The sequence below is a fragment of the Pseudoliparis swirei genome, chromosome 11 (genome assembly GCF_029220125.1).
Source record: "Pseudoliparis swirei isolate HS2019 ecotype Mariana Trench chromosome 11, NWPU_hadal_v1, whole genome shotgun sequence".
In the NCBI taxonomy this organism is placed as follows: Eukaryota; Metazoa; Chordata; class Actinopteri; order Perciformes; family Liparidae; genus Pseudoliparis; species Pseudoliparis swirei.
Genome location: NC_079398.1, coordinates 4,432,397 through 4,454,482, shown reverse-complemented (window position 1 = coordinate 4,454,482; position 22,086 = coordinate 4,432,397). Strand labels below are relative to the sequence as shown.

Sequence of the window (22,086 nt, the reverse complement as noted above, 5' to 3'; positions counted from 1 at the left end):
TAAAAAGGTTGAACTGCATTCCTGAATTCCATTCACTTCTGTTGTCTCTACATGCTGCTCGTATTTGTGCTCACGATTCTCTACATAGAGCAACTGAATATTGGGTAATGTGTGTGTTTCTGTAGCTGGGGCCTCGTATGGGGAGACATGGGCTACATCATGATGACCAGGAACAAACGCAACCAGTGTGGCATTGCTACTGCATCCAGCTACCCTCTGGTCTGAGCAGGTGAGAGTTAACCAAATACTTTTGAAGTTACACTTCTGTGTCTGTACAGACGTACCTGAAATGACGTGTGTGTGTTTGTGTGTGTGTGTGTGTGTGTCTGCACTGCACTCTGCAGTTTAATGTCCATTCACTGGTATTCACGGTTCATGTTTTTCTTCTTTTTTTCAGGTCCAGGACATTCCTCAGTACGGAGAAAAGTGACCAATTATTTACTTAATTAAATGAAGAAACCGAGTTATGGAGCTTTTGTGGTTCCATGGATATGTGTAGGATCCTTCTGCACTAGTCAAGGATTTAGGTTGGATTAAGATTGTAAACAAAATGTAAAGACAAATAAAAATAACTTAAACATGTTTGAGTTTATTATTGTGTTGCTTTTTTGGGGGCTCTAGAGAATGCAGTCCATCTCAAGTTTGGTGCACTGCTTTGGTGCAGATTAATACAAAATCTCCCAAACTATTGGATGTATTGCCACGATGTGTTGTCATGTGCTGTTTCCATTGTTGTGCCACTATGGGTCTACATTTAATTTTTTTAGTAGAATGTCTCTCCATCCATGAAGCCGTATAGTTTGCATCGGATGCTTAGAATTCACAGTTAAAGTTAATCAAAGGTCAACAGAAACTGCTGTGACAGGTTTAGCATTTATTGGATGGATTGCCACAAAGTTATTGCAGACAGTCACGTCCCCCTTGAAAAGACTTTAGGCAAATATAAACTTAAGATGTGTTTACTTTTATTTATTTGTAAGATTTCGGGGGGGGGGGGGGGGGGGGGAATGGGATGTCAACTGCTTTGTCATGGTAATGGCGAACATGTGTGCTTGTGACAGACGGGAGTTCTGAATGACCGCACACAGGACTGATGCATCTGCACACACTCGCACGCAGGCACAGACACACACACACAGACACACACACACACACACACACACACACACACACACACACACAGCAGCTGAAGGAAGGACTTGTGGTTCCTCTCCTCAGACACTGGGGAGGAACCAGCCGGTGGCTGAAGGAGCTGCAGAGCTGCGAGAACGTCCTGCATGGGGTGGGAATTAATGTACTTTAATTTAATTATTGACCCACTATTACATGTGGGGGAGCTGTGTTTACGTACTAAACAGGAACGATGTAGAGCAAAGCCTAAGGAAATACCGCCCTCTCCTGGTGAGGGGTTAACACTGCAAAAACCAGCTGGAATAAGAATGAGGACTTGTGTCTCGACACTTTAATCTGAGTGAGGAACACTGCCCCCCAGAGGCTGAGAGCAGCACTACAGAAGCACTGGAGTTGAGAAACGAGATAGAAATGTGGTGATGCATTTAATTAGGTTGATTATCTTCTATAGCTCTTTCATTGGATGGTGGGTATCGACAAACAAAATGTGTTCTTTTTCCTTTAGTGTCTGTTCAAACTAATTTGCTTTGAAAAATAAACTTTACTTTACTGAACAGAACACAACATTTTAAATTAAATTAAATGACATTTATTTTTTGTATACGTTATTTATGTGTATTAATGGAGCATGACAAATATGTAGTTAGTGTATTTGGTCTTTGTTGAGCATTATAGTTTAAAATCAAATGGACAGATATGACAAGTAGGACAGGCATGTTGCTGTTATAAGATGTCATATGATGATCATATTTGAAGATCATAGTTTCAAGGCAAGATCTTAAAAAATGTGTGCTTGATTTTAGACCAAAAGTTGTTTTTGAAGAAAAAAAACTGGAAGTGAGTATTATCAATTCACAATATTAAACAGCATTTCCCGAAAAGCTGATTTACTAGTATTCATCCCGTAGTCCTCTTTACCAGTAAGACAAACCCTAAGATGACATGTTTGGGTCATTATTGGGTCAGTGGTTCATGTGACCGGTTCTTGATGACAGTCACATGATACAGGATACAGTTTCACATTTAATTAAACGAATCTGAAATTCTTAGATTCAAAATGTATGTTATCCAAATTGTATATTTTGCTTTTAAATGACTTTATGTGGAAATCATAAACCTGTTCAGGATATTCCATCTTCCACTGAACAGTGTGACTCTCAACCTGTTAGCTGACTATAAGAACGACCTGATTGGCGTGACTTTGTGTCTCTGATGGTTAATGTGTACTTTACAGAGTCGCCATAACTGTCATGTGCAAGCTGAACGAGACACATACAAACTTTTTGGCATGCAGACAAAACACGTGGTAAACAATGTGCAAGTGGTGGCGGACAGACTTTTGCTTTCCCCGTGTAGTTAGTGTGTTCCTGTTTGCCTTATTATAATACACAATGCACGAGCCTCTACACACACATCTGCCTGTCATCTGTGTGTGCACTTTGTTTACAACACATCCTCACATGCTTTACTTGAACCTTTCTTCAGGACAATCACACAGAAACCTTGAGCTGTGAACTTAGAAAGTTTCCCTATTTGCACTGAATCATGACTCTTTATTGACTTTATAGTATGCAAGCTACATCACAAACATTACGCAGTTATAAAGTGGCACTTTAACACAATAAAACCCTCAAGCTGCTCTTTTCATAGACAGTAAATTCCCGAGTGGTAAGAATGAATTATAAAAGTATATTGACTCTTTCGGCGTTCTGACAAAAATAGAGTAAATACAAACAATTTAGCCCCCAGTGTTGGTGTAAATATTCAGAGTTAAACATGTTTGCGTAAAATATACAGTGTTAAAGTGACTTGACTCATTGAGTCATTACAACGAGAGCAAGTTTCTCTAGAAAGCTCCACTCCCTACTTCTCCTTTCGAGTTGAGTTTCATCATGCACATTTTAATTCTTAAAATAATTTCTCTAAATGGCTTTTTTGATATGATATGATATGATATGATATTCCTTTATACGTGCCACAGTGGGAACATTTCAAAAATCACAGCAGCGGTGCACATCAGAGCATCAATGAAAATAAATATAAAACACAAAACTAAATACTAAAAACTAAATACGAATACTAATACTAAATATACAGGGGGGAAATAAAGTAAAGTGCAGAGTTTGCCAGGATCTCCAGGATCTGCTGCAGTGTGTTGTGCAGCCTGACAGCAGCTGAAGGATCTTGTGGTTCCTCTCCTCAGACACCGGGGAGGAATCAGCTGGTGGCTGAAGGAGCTGCAGAGCTTTGCATTTTACTGTGCATTTTACATCAAATGTTGATATTTCAGCAGAAGCAACATTTTAGAATAACTCTATACTGAATTCAACTTACACTCGAGATGTTTTTGTGTCTTGAGATATCGAACTGCAGACAGCTAACGTATCAATTCAACACATATGAGTACATTAACACGAAGCCAGTAAACATATATCTAGATAGTGTTAAAGAGTGAATGTGCATCAGTGGACCAATATCAAGGGGTTGACGGGTTAAATCCCCCCCCCCCCTATTCGATGTGTCCTTGAGCAAAGCACTTAACCCTGAGTTGCTCCCTGCAGCTATACGGTGTGTGAATGTAACAGGTTTCTAAGTCACTTTGGATCAAATTGTCAGCTAAATGACACGTGATGTAATGTTAAGTAACACTGAACATAGTGATAACACTTTAGCGTGAACGCAACTCTGGTAAGAGTTATTATTCTAACACGAGTGTCAAATGTAAATAACACTCGTCGTGTTATTTGACACTCGGACAAATGTTAATCAAAATTCACACTTCTCAGTGTCGTGTAGAGTAAAATAATAACTCCTACCAGAGTTGCGTTAACTCTGAAATGTTAACACTATGTTCAGTGTAACTTTAACACTCTGGATGAGGGACCATGTGTTCTCTGGCTGAGTGTTAACACACATTCTTTAAGTGTTAAATCGACACTGACAATTTGACTGTGTAGGCTACTGTATGCCAGCATTTTCCAACATTAGTCTTCTCTGTTTGAGTTCTGTGCTACTTACTCATGGTTGCATCAATATCATCAATCAATATATCATATGTCAAAATATATTAGTCCCAAAGGCCATATGTGTACCGGTACTTTCGATACTTTATTTTGCTAATGAAACTTCTGTATTTTTACAGAAGAACTTTGATGCAGGACTTTTAATTACATTGTGGTTTTAAGTAAATAATCTTCTTCCACTACTTGTCAATTGTTCTAAATTCATCTGTATTTTGGCTTTTTCTGACCAAGCAAAAACAGTGTTATAAACTAGAATGGGCACTCGGTAGAGCGGATACCTTCGCATATCACAAGATTGGGCATTGCATTATGAATATGTTGGCATTAGTTGCATGCCAATTGGATAAAAATTGACCGCGCTATGGTAAAAGGACGATTTTGACCTTTCCATGACCTTGACCTTTGCCCCGATTGATCCCAAAATCGAATCAAATGCCCCCCGGATAATAAGCAATCATCCCACCAAATTTCATGCGATTCAAGAAGATTTTTACCTTTTCATGACCTTGACCTTGACCTTTGACCCGATCGATCCCAAAATCTAATCAAATGGTCCCCGGATAATAACCAATAATCCCACCAAATTTCATGCAATTCGGTTTTAAACTGTTTTTGTTATGCGAATAACACGCATACAAATAAATAAATAAATACACGGCGATCAAAACATAACCTTCTGCATTTTCATGAATCGCAGCAGCTCTGTTTCTGCTCTTTTTTCGTTTTGGGCAATTAGTAATTCTTTTTCTGGATTTATATGAAGGATGTGAAGCATTTCTACAAACACTAACAACAGCACAACTTGTGTGTTTGAGAAACTGCAGACTAACAGGCAGAAACACGAGGAGTTGATGAGTTCAATGACATCTCTAAACTTTTAGCTGAGCTCTGAGTTTTTCAGCGTCTTTATGGTCTTAAGTATTGTCATGAGCTGAAAGCCTTGTGACAGACAGGCAGCAACGAGATCCATGCATAGCTTATATAATATGAATAAAGAGTTCATCAGAACTACAATTCAGACTTTGGTCGCTGTCATGTGAGGACAAAGTAAATTCCTGGCTCTGGTTTCTACTTCTTTCTTCCACATCTCCTTTTGTGTGTTTCACTGGCAAATTATACATTCATTTTTCTGAGAATCTTGACAAGTTCAAACTTGCAGAGCAAATCAAAACTGAAAACAGGATGTGAAAACAGGAAGCAAAGGGAATCTTGAACCACAGAGTTTAATTGACTAATTTTTGCGTTAACATTTTTTAAAGTTCGCTCAAACCTCTGAAAACATTTCAGTTTGAGGCAAAAAGTTGTTGAAGCTCAGTATAGTTCAGTAAATATGTACATTTTGACAAGCTTTGTTTAATTTGTTTGAGTCTGTAATTAAATAATGAGGAACAATGACTTTACTGTGGTGCAGTAACAAATGAAAAAGGGGAAATTACTAGATGATAACTTCAAATAAAACCTAATCACTCATGTATATCATTCAAACAAACAGTTTAGCTAAAGTCAAGACATCCAAGAAATAAAAACACCTCCATTAGCTACTAACACACTCTCCAGAGTGCACTATTTCAGTTGGTAAGCATTCCAGTAAAATCGGCACTTGTGTGTTATTGTATCTACAGGGTATGTGTCTATTTTCTCTTTTTTAAATTTCCCCTCACTAAGTGACTAGAATCCGCAAATCTCTTCAGTGGTCAGTTCACAGACAGTGTTTCTTACTTTTGTGAAATTCCCAAACAACAAACTGCTGAGTCGCTGATATGGAGTTCATAACCACCATGTGTATTTCCCGAAAGAATGGCATTACGAGAACTTCTATTAATGCATAACTTACCCATCCCTTTTTTATTTATTTCTCTTCCTTTTCCGTTCTTGAGTGGCTGACTGCCACCTGACCGAGCGCACGTCATAACATGAAGTCTGCTATAAAAGGATGTCTCTCTAGTGGAGTCCTGCATCTTCCACAGGTGGACAAACCTTCAACTCTTGTCTTATCAAAGTAGAAGCAGGTAAGCGGCTACAGCGGAGACACATACACACACAAGAAGGGATTTCCTGTAATGCAAGTGCGGTGACGCCGAGGTCAAACAAGAGATTTTGTTCCTGATACGGTGCACATGTCCAAAGTCACAGTAGATAACGATTGAAAATCAAAGCTGAAGTGAAAGTCTCAACCTGTGTGGCGTTCTGAAGTCTGAAGGGAGTTTTTTTTCACAGTGTTCTGCTTTTGTGTCACTCAGGATGAAGCTGTTGATCGTTGTTGCCGCGGCTCTGGCCGTGGCTAGCTGTGCCAGCATTTCTCTGGAAGACCTGGAGTTCCACGCCTGGAAACTCAAGTTTGGTAAGATTATTTTATGAGACCTTCTTGTTTTTATTGTGGTCTGTTGTCAAATATACGATAGCTCTTGTTCAGGTACTGCCCATGAGGCTTACATTTGGAGTGTGTGCTCATTTACCTTTAAAAATAAAATAAAAAGCAAGCCTACGGAGACTGCAAGTGGCCTACGATGACGTCATGAGGATATTGTTGAAGAGACAAACATCTCACTGGACTAGTCCAGTGAGATGTTTGTGGCTGCAGGAGTCGACACATTTAACGCAGTTTTAAGACATTTAATGCACAAGTTTATCTGCCGGGTTGATGACTCAGAAAATGAGATCATCATGTTTTTATCAAAGATAAAATTCAGCACTACATGATACCAGTCCCAGCTGTGGAGACACTGGTACAGCTGTCTATGTATAAAGCATGTGTAGTTCTATGTTTGTGTTTTACTTGTAGTTTTGTATGTATTTTATTATGTTTTAATGTTTTTCACTATCTGGACCTTGAGTCTGTAATAAAAGTTTGATTTAATTTACACCAAAGCCACAATACCTAAAGGTCTAAAGCAGGGGTCTCAAACTCAACTTACCTGGGGGCCGCTGGAGGTAGACTCTGGGTGAAGCTGGGCCGCATCAAGTATTCCACAAAAAAAGGGTTTAAAGTATTCAAAAAAAAACTGACAACTGATCCAATCTTCTCAATCTTTACTAATAATAAGTCAGAACGTGCAGAACATTAACGGTTCTTCAGAACATAGGCTTCAAGTATTTAAAAAAAACTGACAACTGATCCAATCTTCTCAATCTTTACTAATAAGTCAGAACGTGCAGAACATGAACGGTTCTTCAGAACATAAGCTTAACTTACTTCCTCCTACTCCTTGCTGCCAGAGACTTGGCAGCTTCCTCTCACACAGCTGATCCACATTTGGCTTGAGGGAGGAAGCAACTGAGACCCTCAGTATGGCTTTAAGATGGTCATCTTTAAGTTTGGACCTGAACTTTGACTTATTAAAGTTCATTGTGGAGAAGAGCTTTTCACACAGATAGGTGCTGCCAAAAAGGCACATGATCCGCTTAAACATCCTGGAAAGCTCAGGGAAGGTGGGGGGCAATTCTCTCAAAAATTGTCCAAGCTTGTCTGTTTTTCCACTCACCTCTCTGAACTTGGCTTTGAGTTCAGAATTGCACTGCAGGTCAATTAGCTCCATCTGAAGCACAGGGGGGGCATCTTCCACATCGAAAGAGAAGGGGTCAGCAAAAATTTGAAAAGTGGCTCTGTGTGTCTTGAAGTCTGCAAACCTGTTGTCAAATTCATCCTGTAGCTTTCCAATGGTATCAGCATACTTCTCACCACTGAATGTTGTGCCTGAATCCATGAGTGCCTTGCATGCTGGGAAATGGCAGAGGTTTGTCTGGGAAAGCTGGGCTTTCCATAATACCATTTTTGTGGAGAATGCTCTGACATTGTCATATGCAGCACTTACAAGCTGGCCCTGGCCTTGTAACTTCTTATTAAGTACATTCAGCTCCTGTGTGATGTCAACCAGAAAAGCTAAGTCCATTAGCCATTTGGGATCACTTAGTACAGGAACAGTCATCCCATCCTTCTCCATGAAGGCTTTCACTTCTGCTCTCAACTCAAAAAACCTCTTCAATACCTTCCCCCTACTAAGCCAACGTACCTCGGTGAAGTAGAGCACGTCCTCATATGCTGAATCTATTTCCTCCAAAAAAGCGCGAAACTGCCGGTGCTTTAAACCCCTGGATCTGATATGGTTGATGAATTTCACAACGTCAAACATCACATTGTCAAACTTCAGGCATTTGCTGCAAAGGGCCTGCTGGTGGATAATGCAGTGCAGAGTATTGGCCTCTTCCACACCCTCCTCTTCCAGTTTTTTTTTAACAAGTGCCACCAGTCCATTTCTCCTCCCTGTCATTGATGGCGCTCCGTCAGTTGTTATTCCAGCAAAACGCTTCCATAGTAAGCCGGCATCCACAATGGAATCACACAGCTGGCGGAATATTTCCTGACCGGTGGTCTGGCCATGCATTGGAATCATTGTGAGCAACTCCTCCGTCACTTCAAAATTATCATCAACACCACGGACATATATTGCGAGCTGCGCAGTGTCAGTGACGTCTGTGCTCTCATCAAGAGCGAGTGAGAATGAATTGAAATGTTTAGCTTTCTCACGCAGTTGATCGTAAATGTTTCCTGACATGTCAGAAATGCGCTCTGCCACTGTGTTGGCTGAAATGCTAATATTACTAAACTGTCCCTTTTTTTCCGGGCAGACTATACTTGCAGCCTGTAACATGCACTGTTTGATGAACTCGCCGTCTTTGAATGGCTTTCCTGCCTTAGCGATCATCTCACTCACCATGTAACTAGCTTTGACAGCCGCATCACTCTCTTTGCTTGCTTTCTTGAAAAAATCTTGTTGCCTCAGTAGACATGTTTTAAGTCTGGCGACCCGGTCCTCTCGCTCATCTCCCAGGTATTTTGCATACTCCTCAGCATGTTTAGTTGAGTAATGCCGTCTGATATTATACTCCTTGTGCACCGCAACTTTATCCGTGCATATTAGACACGTTGGGATGCCCCTGTGCTCAACAAAAAAATATTCCGTCTCCCACTTCTCCTGAAATTGTCTGTGCTCATCGCCAACTTTTCTCTTCACAGCAGGTTTAGAAAAAGACATGACTGGGGCTGGGTGAAAAAAACCGTATAGCACTGGGTGACAGGATATATTTTCCCTCCACTCGGTGACAGTCCCGAAATATGTTACAAGTGACCAATTGCTAATTCGCGTTGTTGTCACGAGCCTGAGCTATGGTAGCCCACAAGTGTTAAAAAAAATAGAAAACGCCCAGATGCATGTGAGAAAAAAACGCGCGGGCCGCACTAACACCAAGCTTTGATTTCAGGCAGGGGGCCACAAAATATCGTTCCGCGGGCCGCAATTGGCCCGTGGGCCGCGAGTCTGAGACCCCTGGTCTAAAGTAAAGGTCTTTAGAAGTTTACAGTCTACATTGTGTTTGTCAGCTGATGAAGGGAGATTTCCAAACAGGAAAAGGATTTGATTGATTCATAATTCATCACAGATTTAGTTTTTTCCCCTCTGATTGGCAGCAAGGTCCTATAACTCTATGGCAGAAGAGCTTCAACGCAAGGAAATCTGGCTCGCCAACCGCAAACATGTTCTGGTGCACAACATCATGGCAGACCAGGGTATCAAGTCCTACCACCTCGGCATGACCTACTTTGCTGACATGGTATGCACGGAAAACCTCAAACGTGGTTTCTGCCATCGTTCGGCGTTGAACGTCCTCCCTTAGTGACGAACTGTCGACAATGCCATTCGGTTGCGGTCGGCTTGTGAGGATGCAGTGATTTACATTTGGGATTAATACTGAACTTGGTCCCTCTTCTCCAGGAAAACGAAGAGTACAAACGCCTGATTTCCCAGGGCTGCCTGCTGTCCTTCAACACGTCTCTGCCTCACCACGGCTCTGCTTACCTTCGGCTGCCTGAAGGAGGCAATCTGCCCAAAACTGTTGACTGGAGGAACAAGGGATTCGTCACTGCTGTCAAGGATCAGAAACAGTGCGGCTCCTGCTGGGCCTTCAGTACAGTAAGTACTACGACAAGTCGGCGTCCTCTCTTTTGGTCATGCGGGGAAACTTCACACGACTGACTTCTGGTTCCCGTCTAACTCTTTCAGACCGGCTCACTGGAGGGTCAGAACTTCAGGAAGACGGGGAAGCTGGTGTCTCTGAGCGAGCAGCAGCTGGTCGACTGCTCCGGCGAATATGGCAACTTGGGTTGCGATGGAGGCCTGATGGACGACGCCTTCGAGTACATCATAGCCAATGGAGGGATCGACACAGAGGACTCATACCCTTATGAGGCTGAGGTAAACAGAACGCAGTGTGGTTGAAAAAGCTTTACATTTACAGCATCCATTGTCAGACAGCCATTTGTTATCATCATACTAAAATGCTAAGATTTGAAGATGGAAATCGACCCATTCAGACAGTTTTAAAATCACAGCAATGCATATAAGAGATGTACAATAGTGCCATCTTGTGGAGGAAAGGAATAGTTGTCCACAACAGACTTTCAATGCGAGGCCGTCTCATTGACAAGTCCATCAAAACAGTAAAAGGAACGCTCATGAAAACTCTTGAAAACTGTTTTCATTGCTTGTGTGCAGACATTTGGACGTCTGGACTGTCTACCAACCCACAAACTGTGAGATGATACAACCCCTCAGTTTGCCGAGATCAGAATACGATTTAGCAATCCATTCAGATTTGGCTCACCTTCCTATTTCATGCAGGTTTAGTATACTATACCGATACTGTGGGTATATAACAGAAATTTTGATCAATGTTTTCACTCCAAAGTCACCAAATTACATACTGGACCCAATGTGCACAAGCCACATATGTGGCTATGTGGATATGAGACAAATCAGAAATAATACACTTTATTCGAGACCTTTCTCCCTTTCTCTGTCTCAGCAACACAAGATTTGTCGACTAACTTTGTGGACTAACTACTTTTTGCAGTAAAACATGTTTTCCTTCTCTCGTTTAGGATGGCCAGTGCCGTTACAATCCTGCCAACGTCGGTGCCACATGCACAGGCTACGTTGATGTGCAACAAGGCGACGAGGCCGACCTGAAGGAGGCTGTGGCCACCATCGGACCTGTGTCTGTGGCCATTGATGCTACTCATATGTCCTTCCAGCTGTACGAATCAGGTGAACAGTTGTAAACGTTGCTTCTTCCAGAAAATACTCTCATCAAATGCAAGACGGAATAGGATATTCTGGTCTTCCTTTTAACACATCCACACGCCGATCTAATGTGTGGTTTTGTGTTTGTAGGAGTGTATGATGAGCCAGCGTGCAGCAGCACACTGTTGGACCACGGTGTTCTGGCTGTGGGTTATGGGACTGACAACGGACGTGACTACTGGCTGGTCAAGAACAGGTAAACAACCAAACCTGCTGCTCTTTAAAAAGGTTGAACTGCATTCCTGAATTCCATTCACTTCTGTTGTCTCTACATGCTGCTCGTATTTGTGCTCACGATTCTCTACATAGAGCAACTGAATATTGGGTAATGTGTGTGTTTCTGTAGCTGGGGCCTCGTATGGGGAGACAAGGGCTACATCATGATGACCAGGAACAAACGCAACCAGTGTGGCATTGCTACTGCATCCAGCTACCCTCTGGTCTGAGCAGGTGAGAGGAAACCAAATACTTTTGAAGTTACAATTCTGTGTCTGCACAGACGTACCTGAAATGACGTGTGTGTGTGAGTGTGTGTCTGCACTGCACTCTGCAGTTTAATGTCCATTCACTGGTATTCACGGTTCATGTTTTTTTTTTTTTTCAGGTCCAGGATATTCCTCAGTACGGAGAAAAGTGACCAATAATTTACTTAATTAAATGAAGAAACCAAGTTATGGAGCTTTTGTGGTTCCATGGATATGTGTAGGATCCTTCTGTACTAAAGGATTTAGGTTGGATTAAGATTGTAAACAAAATGTAAAGACAAATAAAAATAACTTAATAAACATGTTTGAGTTTATTATTGTGTTGCTTTTTTGGGGGCTCTAGAGAATGCAGTCCATCTCAAATTTGTTGCACTGCTTTGGTGCAGATTAGTACAAAATCTCCCAAACTATTGGATGTATTGCCACGATGTGTTGTCATGTGCTGTTCCCATTGTTGTGCCACTATGGGTCAACATTTAATTTTTTCAGTAGAATGTCTCTCCATCCATGAAGCCGTATAGTTTGCATCTGATGCTTAGAATTCACAGTTAAAGTTAATCAAAGGTCAACAGAAACTGCTGTGACAGGTTGAGCATTTATTGGATGGATTGCCACAAAGTTATTGCAGACAGTCACGTCCCCCTTGAAAAGACTTTAGGCAAATATAAACTTAAGATGTGTTTACTTTTATTTATTTGAAAGAGTTCGCTATACATATACATTTGACTCTCTTTATCATTCTGCGGTTTTTAAAAGGATATCTCAGATTTGTTCTTCATATGCAGGTGGGGACGCAGCCACAGAACAGGAAGAGGTAAAAGAGAACGGGGATCTTTGGTGGTAAATGTTGTTGTTGTTGTTGTGTATTTTATTCAGTCAATCAAATCAAATACAATACAATATTATTCTATATAGTATACAAAACAGAAAGACTGAAAAGGTATAGGTAGAAGCAAAAAATGCTTATATATTCATATCCTAAATTAATATCAAATAAATCAGAAAATGTATATAAAATAAAGAAAAAATAACAAAGAAAATTAAATAACAAAATCAAAATATATATATATATACATATATACACATTCATATATATATATGCATACATATATACACATACAAACATACATATAGACATACTTCCACATACATCTTCCATATAAATACGTTTAAAATATAAATATTAGAATATCATGAAAATTAAACAAATCACTTGAATTGTCTAATTAACTCGAAACACCTGACAAACACTCAGCTGTTATAAATCTTTAATATTAAAAGAATAAAAGACTTGCAATATTTCAGTTGATTTTCTAATTTTCTGAGACAGTCCTGTAGTAAGACTAAGTGGCGGAGCAGAAGGGAGAGAAAGGAAACACTTTTGTGGTTGAGTCTCTTGTCTTGATGTGGCAGAAAAAGCTGTTATGGATTTAAGAGAATTATCTCAATTGTATATTTTTTGGCCTCGATTACTTCAATATATTTGACAGACAGTTTTAGCCTCTCCCCCCGTCACATCTTCCCTCTGTGACATTGAAGTCGCCCGATCCTTGATAATGGATCCTAGAAATGAAATGAAAGAAGTATATTTTTCATTCTAATCTTTTGCAACCACTGATGGAATACTAAAATGATTTATTGCTTAATCATGCGAGTCTGGAGTGTGAGAACAAGTCATAAGCAATGACCCCAACAAATAAATGCCCATCAAACTGAATCAGATAACATGATCACATTGTCATGGCCTGGACGGCGTTGTGATGGCTGCACCCATTTTAGTATTTTTTAGCAAACAATGTTTCAACGTTTTTTTTGAAGATATATGACCTTTACAGGACACCAATTAACTTCATCTCTCTATAACTGGATCCTGTGCACTTCACTTGTTTTTATGTTGATGTTCTGTTTTAATGTTGTTCTATCTTTCATGCTTTCATCTTTTATCCTGTTTGATTTCATTGTAAGGTGGCCTTGGGTGACGTGAAAGGCGCCTCCAAATAGAATGTATTATTATTATTATTATTATTATTATTATTATTATTATTATCTGTCAAGGTCATCTTGGTCACCCACATTGTTTCCAGGGTAACATACATCAACTCAGGTTAATACAAATTTGCAATAACCACATCATGAAACTATTTGTTCAACAGTGTTTGTAATGCTCAAGGGTTTTATATGTAATCCCATTAAACAGCAGTACTTAAGTCATTATTCTTACATCTCTATTGAACCTTAGGCGAAGGAAGGTTGCTTCACTCATCTGTAATCAAGTCATCTATAAATACATCTACAATGCCTAATTTATTTTGTTAATTTGTCATGGGCCATTCAGCCTAACTGCATTAAATTTAACCGCACGCAATGAAGCTTAAGAAAGTTCAGGACACCAATCTGACTTTGCTTAGTCGCAAAACAGTAACACATGATGCTGACTTCTCGATCTGGCTTTGAATATACTTTATAACTTGCCGGGAAAAAAAACCAACCTGGACTTTGCTTATAAAAGTCATTTGTGAGAGATGATGTTCTCCTTTTCCCAGATGATATCTGTTTTAAATCATTCACAATAGTTGCCCCAATGTGGTTAGTTAAATCACATTAATCGATTGTAATGTTCCCATTCTACATGTCACATTAGGTCTGGTTGTGATCACACTGGATGGGAGGTGGAGAAACACATAGGCCGGGACACCCCAAGGGGAGAGCATATTAGGGCGTTTCATTTAAACAAAATGTAACCGTGACATCTTACTTTTCCCTCCGTGGAAGCAAACACGCACAGCCAACATAATTGAAAGAGAGATTTAAATTATCTCTTGTCAGGCCAGTCTCGTAACAGTAGACCTGGGAGGGGAAAAAACCATTTAATCAGCACTGGAATGTGACAGTATTCAGCCAATTAGGCCTGAATGATTGTTATCCGGTGACGTTATAATCAGCATCCCTTTTATCTTGGGGAGTATGAAGGACGGCATTAGAAAGTGGAATACGCAAAGATGGGAAAGCTCCCGGAGACGAAGGGAAACCAAAGGAGGGCTCATATGAGGTGAGGAAAATTAATTAGTTTAGCTAAATCCTCCTCAAACAGCAGAAGCCAATGTGGCTCTACAAAAGGCCATTACTGGTAATCAATTTAAATCTGTTTTACCCATCCCAAGGAAACCAATTAGGCAATTTAATTTGGCTTTATTTTATTTTATTCACAGCATATCCACTGCACAGGACGTCCAATTTGCTTCCTGCAGGGAGGGACGAGTGAAAACACCGGGAGGTGTTGTTGTAACAAACAAAGCTATTGATCTGAGGGAGGCTGAGAGATCCAGGAAAGAGTGAGAAAGATACAGGAAGCATAGCAGGATGAAACGTAATTGAATTAGGTTTTTGTTAAGGAAACAGTTTTCCTGCTGTGTTCATTTAAAACTATTTGAGTAATTAAAGTGTATCGCAAGTTCAGCTTTGAGCTGAATCTACACCTAAACTGCGGATTTAAAGTATCTTTTTTTGTCACGAGAAGCTCTCTTTAATGTCACTAGATGGCAGTACCGGACTGCTGCTGCTTATTTCAGCAGTTTGGGGTTTCGTGGCTTAAGTCCTGCAAAGCCCTGGTTTCAAAGTCAAATGCACCGCTTTGAGTCTTACAGTCCTATGTCCTTGAAATGCACACGTAGCACACTTACATACACACGTACATATATGCACACACACAGACTGCATTTCCCTGCGACTCCAAAACCATTACAGTCTTCGAACGTCTGCGTAATCAACAATGTCACCGCACAATTCCCGTAGATTGGTTGTTGGGTTGGTATGCAGGCCGGTGTCAGTCAGCCGCGTCACCCATCATAGCGAACACACACTCTCTCCTGTGGGGACACAGCCGGGGCCGCGTTCCTGCGCCATGTGTTATCCATCTCCCACTACGCCTTCCTCTGTGTGTGCAGCTCCTTGCGCGTGTGTGTGTGTGTGTGGGGGGGGGGGAATGGGATGTCAACTGGTTTGTCATGGTAATGGCGAACATGTGTGCTTGTGACAGACGGGAGTTCTGAATGACCGCACACAGGACTGATGCATCTGCACGCACTCGCACGCACGCAGGCACACACACACACACACACGCACACACACACACACATGCACATGCACACGCACTAGAAACAGAAAAATGACAATTTATTTTTCATTTTTTAATGAACCAAAGAGGACAATGGTTCTTTCTCGCAAATCCATCTTGCTCTTTTAAATCTTTCCTTCCTCGTCTTTATCCCTTTTTTCCCTTCCCCATCTCTCCAACCTCTTCCAACCAGCTGCATTTCTTGGACAGGGCTCCTGGCTGCGGTCTGAGGAAAGCCAAGTGAAACTAACCGTTTGAGAAAAAGCGCTCTGGCAAGGCCAATTACACCCAGACAAAGCACTTTGCATGTTATTGTGTTAGGGATTCATGCTTGATTGACTGAATAGGTTCTAATGAGGCTCGGGAGCGACGCGCAAGAGAGGAAGAAACCCTCCTCAGCTTCCCCGATGGATTGAATCACGTGGACGGACTCACGCAGGTACACGCACAGTTCCAGTGCGAAGGTGAGCAATCGCACTGAGCACTGGGGAGCACGCTGACAGTGAAGCTGCAAGCAAATCAACACAAATGCAAAAAAGTGTCCTCAGGTAACTGCGGTGAAGATGGTGCTGTGTGCATCGGAGTGTGTGCAGTGGGTGGCGGATGAAGAGGAAATACTGGAAAGGTAACTTGCTGTATTGCCTCTGCAGATGCTCCGATGTGAGAGCCTCACTCCCACTGGCGCCCTGTTATAGTGCCGCTTCACTAGAGTCGGATATAGCAACAGATGGATTGGTAAAGCCTACAGCAGTGATAACAAATGTCAGCCGTTATTCTTGTTGGGCCTGTGGAACAGATGTTGGTTTTATTTCTGTGTTGTGTTGTGTGCCGGGCTTTGACTCCACTAGGCTTCACATCTTTGAAGCTATTTTGTTCTGTGTCTCAGAAGAATTAAGGTTGAAACAGAGACTAGCCACAGGCTAATGGAAATAACAAATGCCAGCTATGATGTTGGCAAGATCATCGTCAACCAAATGCAAATTGAAAAGGAAATTAGCAACTCAGGTCCAGTCTATGAGGGGTATGAGCTGCATGTACAGTCACTGAATCTGAAACCTGTAAAACATGTTTACAAAATACACTACCGTTCAAAAGTTTGGGGTCATCCAGACAATTTCGTGTCTTCCATGAAAACTCACTTTTATTTATCAAATGAATTGAAAATTGAATAGAAAATATAGTCAAGACATTGACAAGGTTAGAAATAATGATTAATATTTGAAGTATTAATTTTGTTCTTCAAACTTCAAGCTCAAAGGAAGGTCAGTTGTATAGCTTATATCACCAGCATAACTGTTTTCAGCTGTGCTAACATAATTGCACAAGGGTTTTCTAATCAGACATTAGTCTTCTAAGGCGATTAGCAAACACAATGTAATGTACCATTAGAACACTGGAGTGATAGTTGATGGAAATGGGCCTCTATACACCTATGGAGATATTTCATTAGAAACCAGACGTTTCACCTAGAATAGTCATTTACCACATTAACAATGTATAGTGTGTATTTTTGATTAATGTTATTTTTATTGAAAAAACAGTGCTTTTCTTTGAAAAATAAAGACATTTCTAAGTGACCCCAAACTTTTGAAAAGGTTTTAAATGTTTACGTCATTATCGAACGAGCCAGACGTGTATCTAGTATTAATCATATGTTAATGTCATTTGATTTCACTTGTCTGAGTCCTCTGAGGAATACAATAACAGCGGCCTCCACTCTCTTTACCTTTTTCATCTTTGTCTGGCTTTAGCCACTTCCCCTCCTTCTCTTCCGCAAGCCTCTCATTCATCATTTCTTGTCGCCCCCCACTCTCCTCCCTCTCCTCAGCTCTCTCCTCTACCTCGTCCATCTCCCCCGCGGTTCTGAGGTCAGGGTGAGGGGTCAATTGCCCGGGCGCACCACAGAGCCTGTTCTCGAAGGAGAAGTCATGTATCCGCGCTCCGTCTTATCTTTTTGTTTCATATCGCCCGACAACTCTTTCCCACAGGACTCAGATTCACTCTCACCGGGGGCAACCCCATATAGCCGAATGTATGAGTTTTCTGCATGCATGTGTGTGTGTTAGCATGTGTGGGTGGATGCTTCTCCGCGTCCTCCACTTCTTTTTGCCCGCCCTTGTTTATTTGTTTATCTTTTTCTTCTCCAGCTCTCCTCCTGACCTTTTTCTCCCTCTGTCTCTTCTCCTCTATCGATAGCCAGAGCTAATAAGACAATTAAAGCCTAATTAAAGGAGTCTTCAGGGAGAGGGAAGGTCTCGGCAACTTCACGAGGGTAAGGGAGCGGTGTGTTTACTCAAGTCTTTGGCGGGCTCTCCCTCACACTCTCCTGTCAAACAAAAACAAAGTTTTAAAAAAGCACTAAAGTAATGACAGCCTGAGGAACAGTCAATTCAGTTTATGTTATAGCCCATTTTCACAAATTACAAATTCCCCTCAGAGTGCTTTACAATCTGTACACATAGACATCCCTGACCTTTGACCTTTGACCTCACATGGGATCAGGAACAACTCCCAAACAACCCTTCAGGGTAAAAGGTCAGACCCCTTGAGGAGAGAACAGAGGAGGATCCCTCTCAGGATGGACAGGTGTCATAGATGTCATGTGACCAGAAGGAATCATTACACACACATTAAAACACAGGAACAACACAGTGAAGATGACAGAGTGGATGAAGAGTTGGTAGTCGGCATATTCCACCATCCAGACCTCCACCATCCATCAGATGGAGGTAGAGAGGAGGAGTGGGCAGAGTCTCAGCAGTGAGCGGAGTCTCAGCAGGGCCATGGCGTAGTTGGTAGTCGGCATATTCCACGATCCAGACCTCCACGATCCATCAGGCGGATGGATCAATGACGTCTCATACAATCCCATCACAATTTTACAAAGTCTTCAGATTTATATCTGTATTTTGTGTCAATTGCGAAACAGGTAACCCAAGATAACTTTCTAATTTGTTCGGCTTCAAGTGTATTTATCCAGCGTCAGCCCACTCATTGTTGTCAAATTTGCCGGCGCAGATCAGAGGCAGCGTGGCAGACGATCGTCCTCTCTTTGGGGATGAGAGCCGCTCGTCACGAAGGTCTGCGATAGATCCGCTGTGTGTTTTTTCCACAAACACGCCAAAGCTTCTCCTCCGCCCTGTTGCGTACGATCACCGTTTGCACTTGTAGTCTGAAACAAAATCTTTACCCCTGATTTAGAAGGCACTTACAATGCATTAGCCTTGTGGTAATTACTAGAAACTCAATTAGAAGAAACCGCTGAAGACCAAGACCAAACTGGAGGGCTTAAGCTGCAACGCTGGTAAATGGATTTGGAGTTAATTTAGTGAGTCAGAGGGTGAAACAGCCATCAGTGATGTTTTAAGCTGCAGCGAGCAACCTGCGCACCCTGAGCTCGGCTCTGGTGGCTGATCTCCTCTTCGGCTCTCGACTGGCATTCAGCTTCACTTTTGGTTCGACTGAAACAATTAAATTGCTCGGGGAGTTTTGTGTTACGCATCCATGTGCTGCCTGTTAGCACACGCTTGCATTTTCGTGCATGTGACAATCCTTCATTGAACAATCCGTTGCATTTTTTTCCTCAGTGATGCTTACGGTCGTAGATGTTACCGTCGATGCCTCAGGTCCTGTTTAGAAAGCGGTACATTTTATTCGTGGGTCTTTGTATGTTCTCTAACACGCCTCGGGGCATTTTATGACCTTTGCTGTCTCTTTCTGGTGAGTCTAGTGTCAGTGAAGTCTTTGTTTCAGTTTCTGATGATTTGGAGAGCACAGTTGATATTAATCTGTGACAGATACTTATATTGATAGTAAAATAATCATCATGCCATTTTTTTATTATAGGCATCCTGTACATTTTGACATTAAAGTAGTTTGACCAAAATACTATATGTACCGAGTGTGACACATTCCAGATAAAGAATAAATTCTGTTGTGAATAATCCATCAACGTTGTGCTGCAACTAACTTTCATTATCGATCAACAACTATTCTTGTGATTAATCAATTGAGCAGTCGGTAAATAGTGAAAATGGTTCGCAGCGATTTACTGAAACTCATTGTGTCTGAGAGAAACTCAAACCTGCCAATACATTGGGCCTTGCTATAGTTTGGGTCAGGTTCTGGTGGAGTGCACCTCACACACTCGTTTGTATTGGGAGTGCAATGTGCATGGACACAGTCTGAATCCACGAAGAGAGAGGTACCGACAGCAGATGGACGGCACCTTGTAGAAAGTGTGGGTGGCAGAGCCTGCATGTTGCTCCTATTGGTGCCAGGCTGTGTGCTGGCATGTGTGAGTGTGTATGTGTGTGTGTGTGTGTATTACTGCTTTTGGCTTTTGCCTCAGATGGAGATTTTGTGTGTGTGTGTGTGTCCTGTGAGCTGGTGAGTGGGTGTGCCTCGTGAGTGCACTGCTGTGCCTCCCTCTTCTGGGGACCAGATGGTGATGGAGCCGGTCGCTCCACCCAACTGTTCCTGACATCATCACACAAAGACAAGAAGAGTGAGCGAGAGACAGAAAGAGCATTTCTGATGCATGAGCACACGTTGAATGATTTGCATCCGTTCTGAACAACCAGCACATTCTTAAAGTTGTTTGTGGATACCTGCAGACACTGTTGACGCCCTGAGACCCGAAAGTTACGACAAACAACTGTCATTTTGTGTTGATTTTGGCTGTCCCTGAGGACGAATTCAATTCAATTCAGTTTATTTGTGGAGCCCGTTTTCACAAATTACAAATTCCCCTCAGAGTGCTTTACAATCTGTACATAGACATCCCTGACCTTTGACCTTTGACTTCACATCGGATCAGGAACAACTCCCAAACAACCCTTCAGGGGGGAAAAGGTCAGACCCCTTGAGGAGAGAACAGAGGAGGATCCCTCTCCAGGATGGACAGGTGTAATAGATGTCATGTGACCAGAAGGAATCATTACACACTAATTAAAACACAGGAACAACACAATGAATATGACAGAGTGGATGAAGAGTTGGTCGTCGGCATATTCCACCATCCAGACCTCCACCATCCATCAGGCATGTGGAGGTGTTTTTAGTCGTCTTTCAATCAGGGGATTGGTGGTTCCATCAGCTCAATGTAATGTAATTATAGAAGTAAATGTATCTGATGATTCTGTTGGACCTGATCCACTCCATTGCAGCAGTATCAGATTCTGGCCAATTATCTTAAACTCTACTTTGTGCTTGTTGTGCTTGTGTTCCCCGTATTTGTGATTAATTATAGATTCAATCACATGCTTTTCTGTCTTCCAAATGCAATTCTAGCAGCTTGATTTTGACAAAAAATGTCTTCAAAAAATAAATAAAAGAGCCATTACATCTTGAGACAGTGAACACATTTTGGAAGAGATTCGTGGCCACAATATGTGCTCGAATAAAGGACTGCGGTAGCCAGGATTGTTTGCGATATCAACTCACTTTCCGCATCATTTCCCTGTTCAAGTGCATGCTGTGCAGTGTGATCGGGACAGGTGCGCAAATTACACAAGGAGAGCTAATCACCAGCCACACTCCGCCGACAGGCTGACACTGTGTTGTGATGCTTCGTCTCCACTCCTCCGAAAAGTGTCTAATCGTAGTCAATACGCTGAGCGACAACACGTCTCATCCACATTGAGGGCCGTGACTCGGAGAGCCCGTTGGAATATGACGGCAGTAAAGGAAGCAATCATTATTTATAGAGATTATGGTCTTAACGGGCAACAGCCGTGTCGTGTTTAATTCGTCCTTAATGTGGAGATAGAAACACCTTCTAATTGATCTACTAATTGACTCGATCTAAATCGTAAATGTATCTATAAAGCTCAACGTAATATCCATCTGAAATAATTCAGGAGCTTCGTTTTCTTCTCACGGAGCCTGAACTCGTCCAATATTCCCACAATCCCGGAGGTCCAAAATTACAACCGCACTTCAGCGGATTGAGGCACATAATAAAGGTCATGCTTGACTATTAATGAGGATCTTTGTCTCGGTCTCGTTCTCTGGAGCTTGATAATTGAGCGTCTCTTTCCCATCCCTTGGATGTCCGGGCCAACACACGGACAATACCGCTGATGAAGGAGTCTTTTTCTCCTTTGCGATGCGACTGCGATGGCGTCGCTACGTGTGGCCCGTGATGGCCAGGTAGGAGTCCAAGCTGACCGATTCCCCTTCCCTCCACTGCTCAC

General features: G+C 41.8%; 1 protein-coding gene across 1 annotated transcript in view; it reads left to right on the top strand.

Moving 5' to 3' along the window:
- LOC130201592 (uncharacterized) overlaps positions 1-12,079 on the top strand; it is a 29,329-nt gene extending 17,250 nt beyond the window's left edge. The window contains exons 14-22 of the mRNA XM_056426661.1: positions 126-224; positions 6,317-6,495; positions 9,619-9,761; positions 9,923-10,120; positions 10,211-10,402; positions 11,089-11,254; positions 11,381-11,486; positions 11,637-11,740; positions 11,895-12,079. Of these exons, the coding sequence (XP_056282636.1) occupies positions 126-224; positions 6,317-6,495; positions 9,619-9,761; positions 9,923-10,120; positions 10,211-10,402; positions 11,089-11,254; positions 11,381-11,486; positions 11,637-11,736 (1,183 nt within the window). The 3' untranslated portion in view covers positions 11,737-11,740; positions 11,895-12,079. The remainder of the gene's footprint in view (positions 1-125; positions 225-6,316; positions 6,496-9,618; positions 9,762-9,922; positions 10,121-10,210; positions 10,403-11,088; positions 11,255-11,380; positions 11,487-11,636; positions 11,741-11,894) is intronic.
- Positions 12,080-22,086: the final 10,007 nt, after the last annotated feature.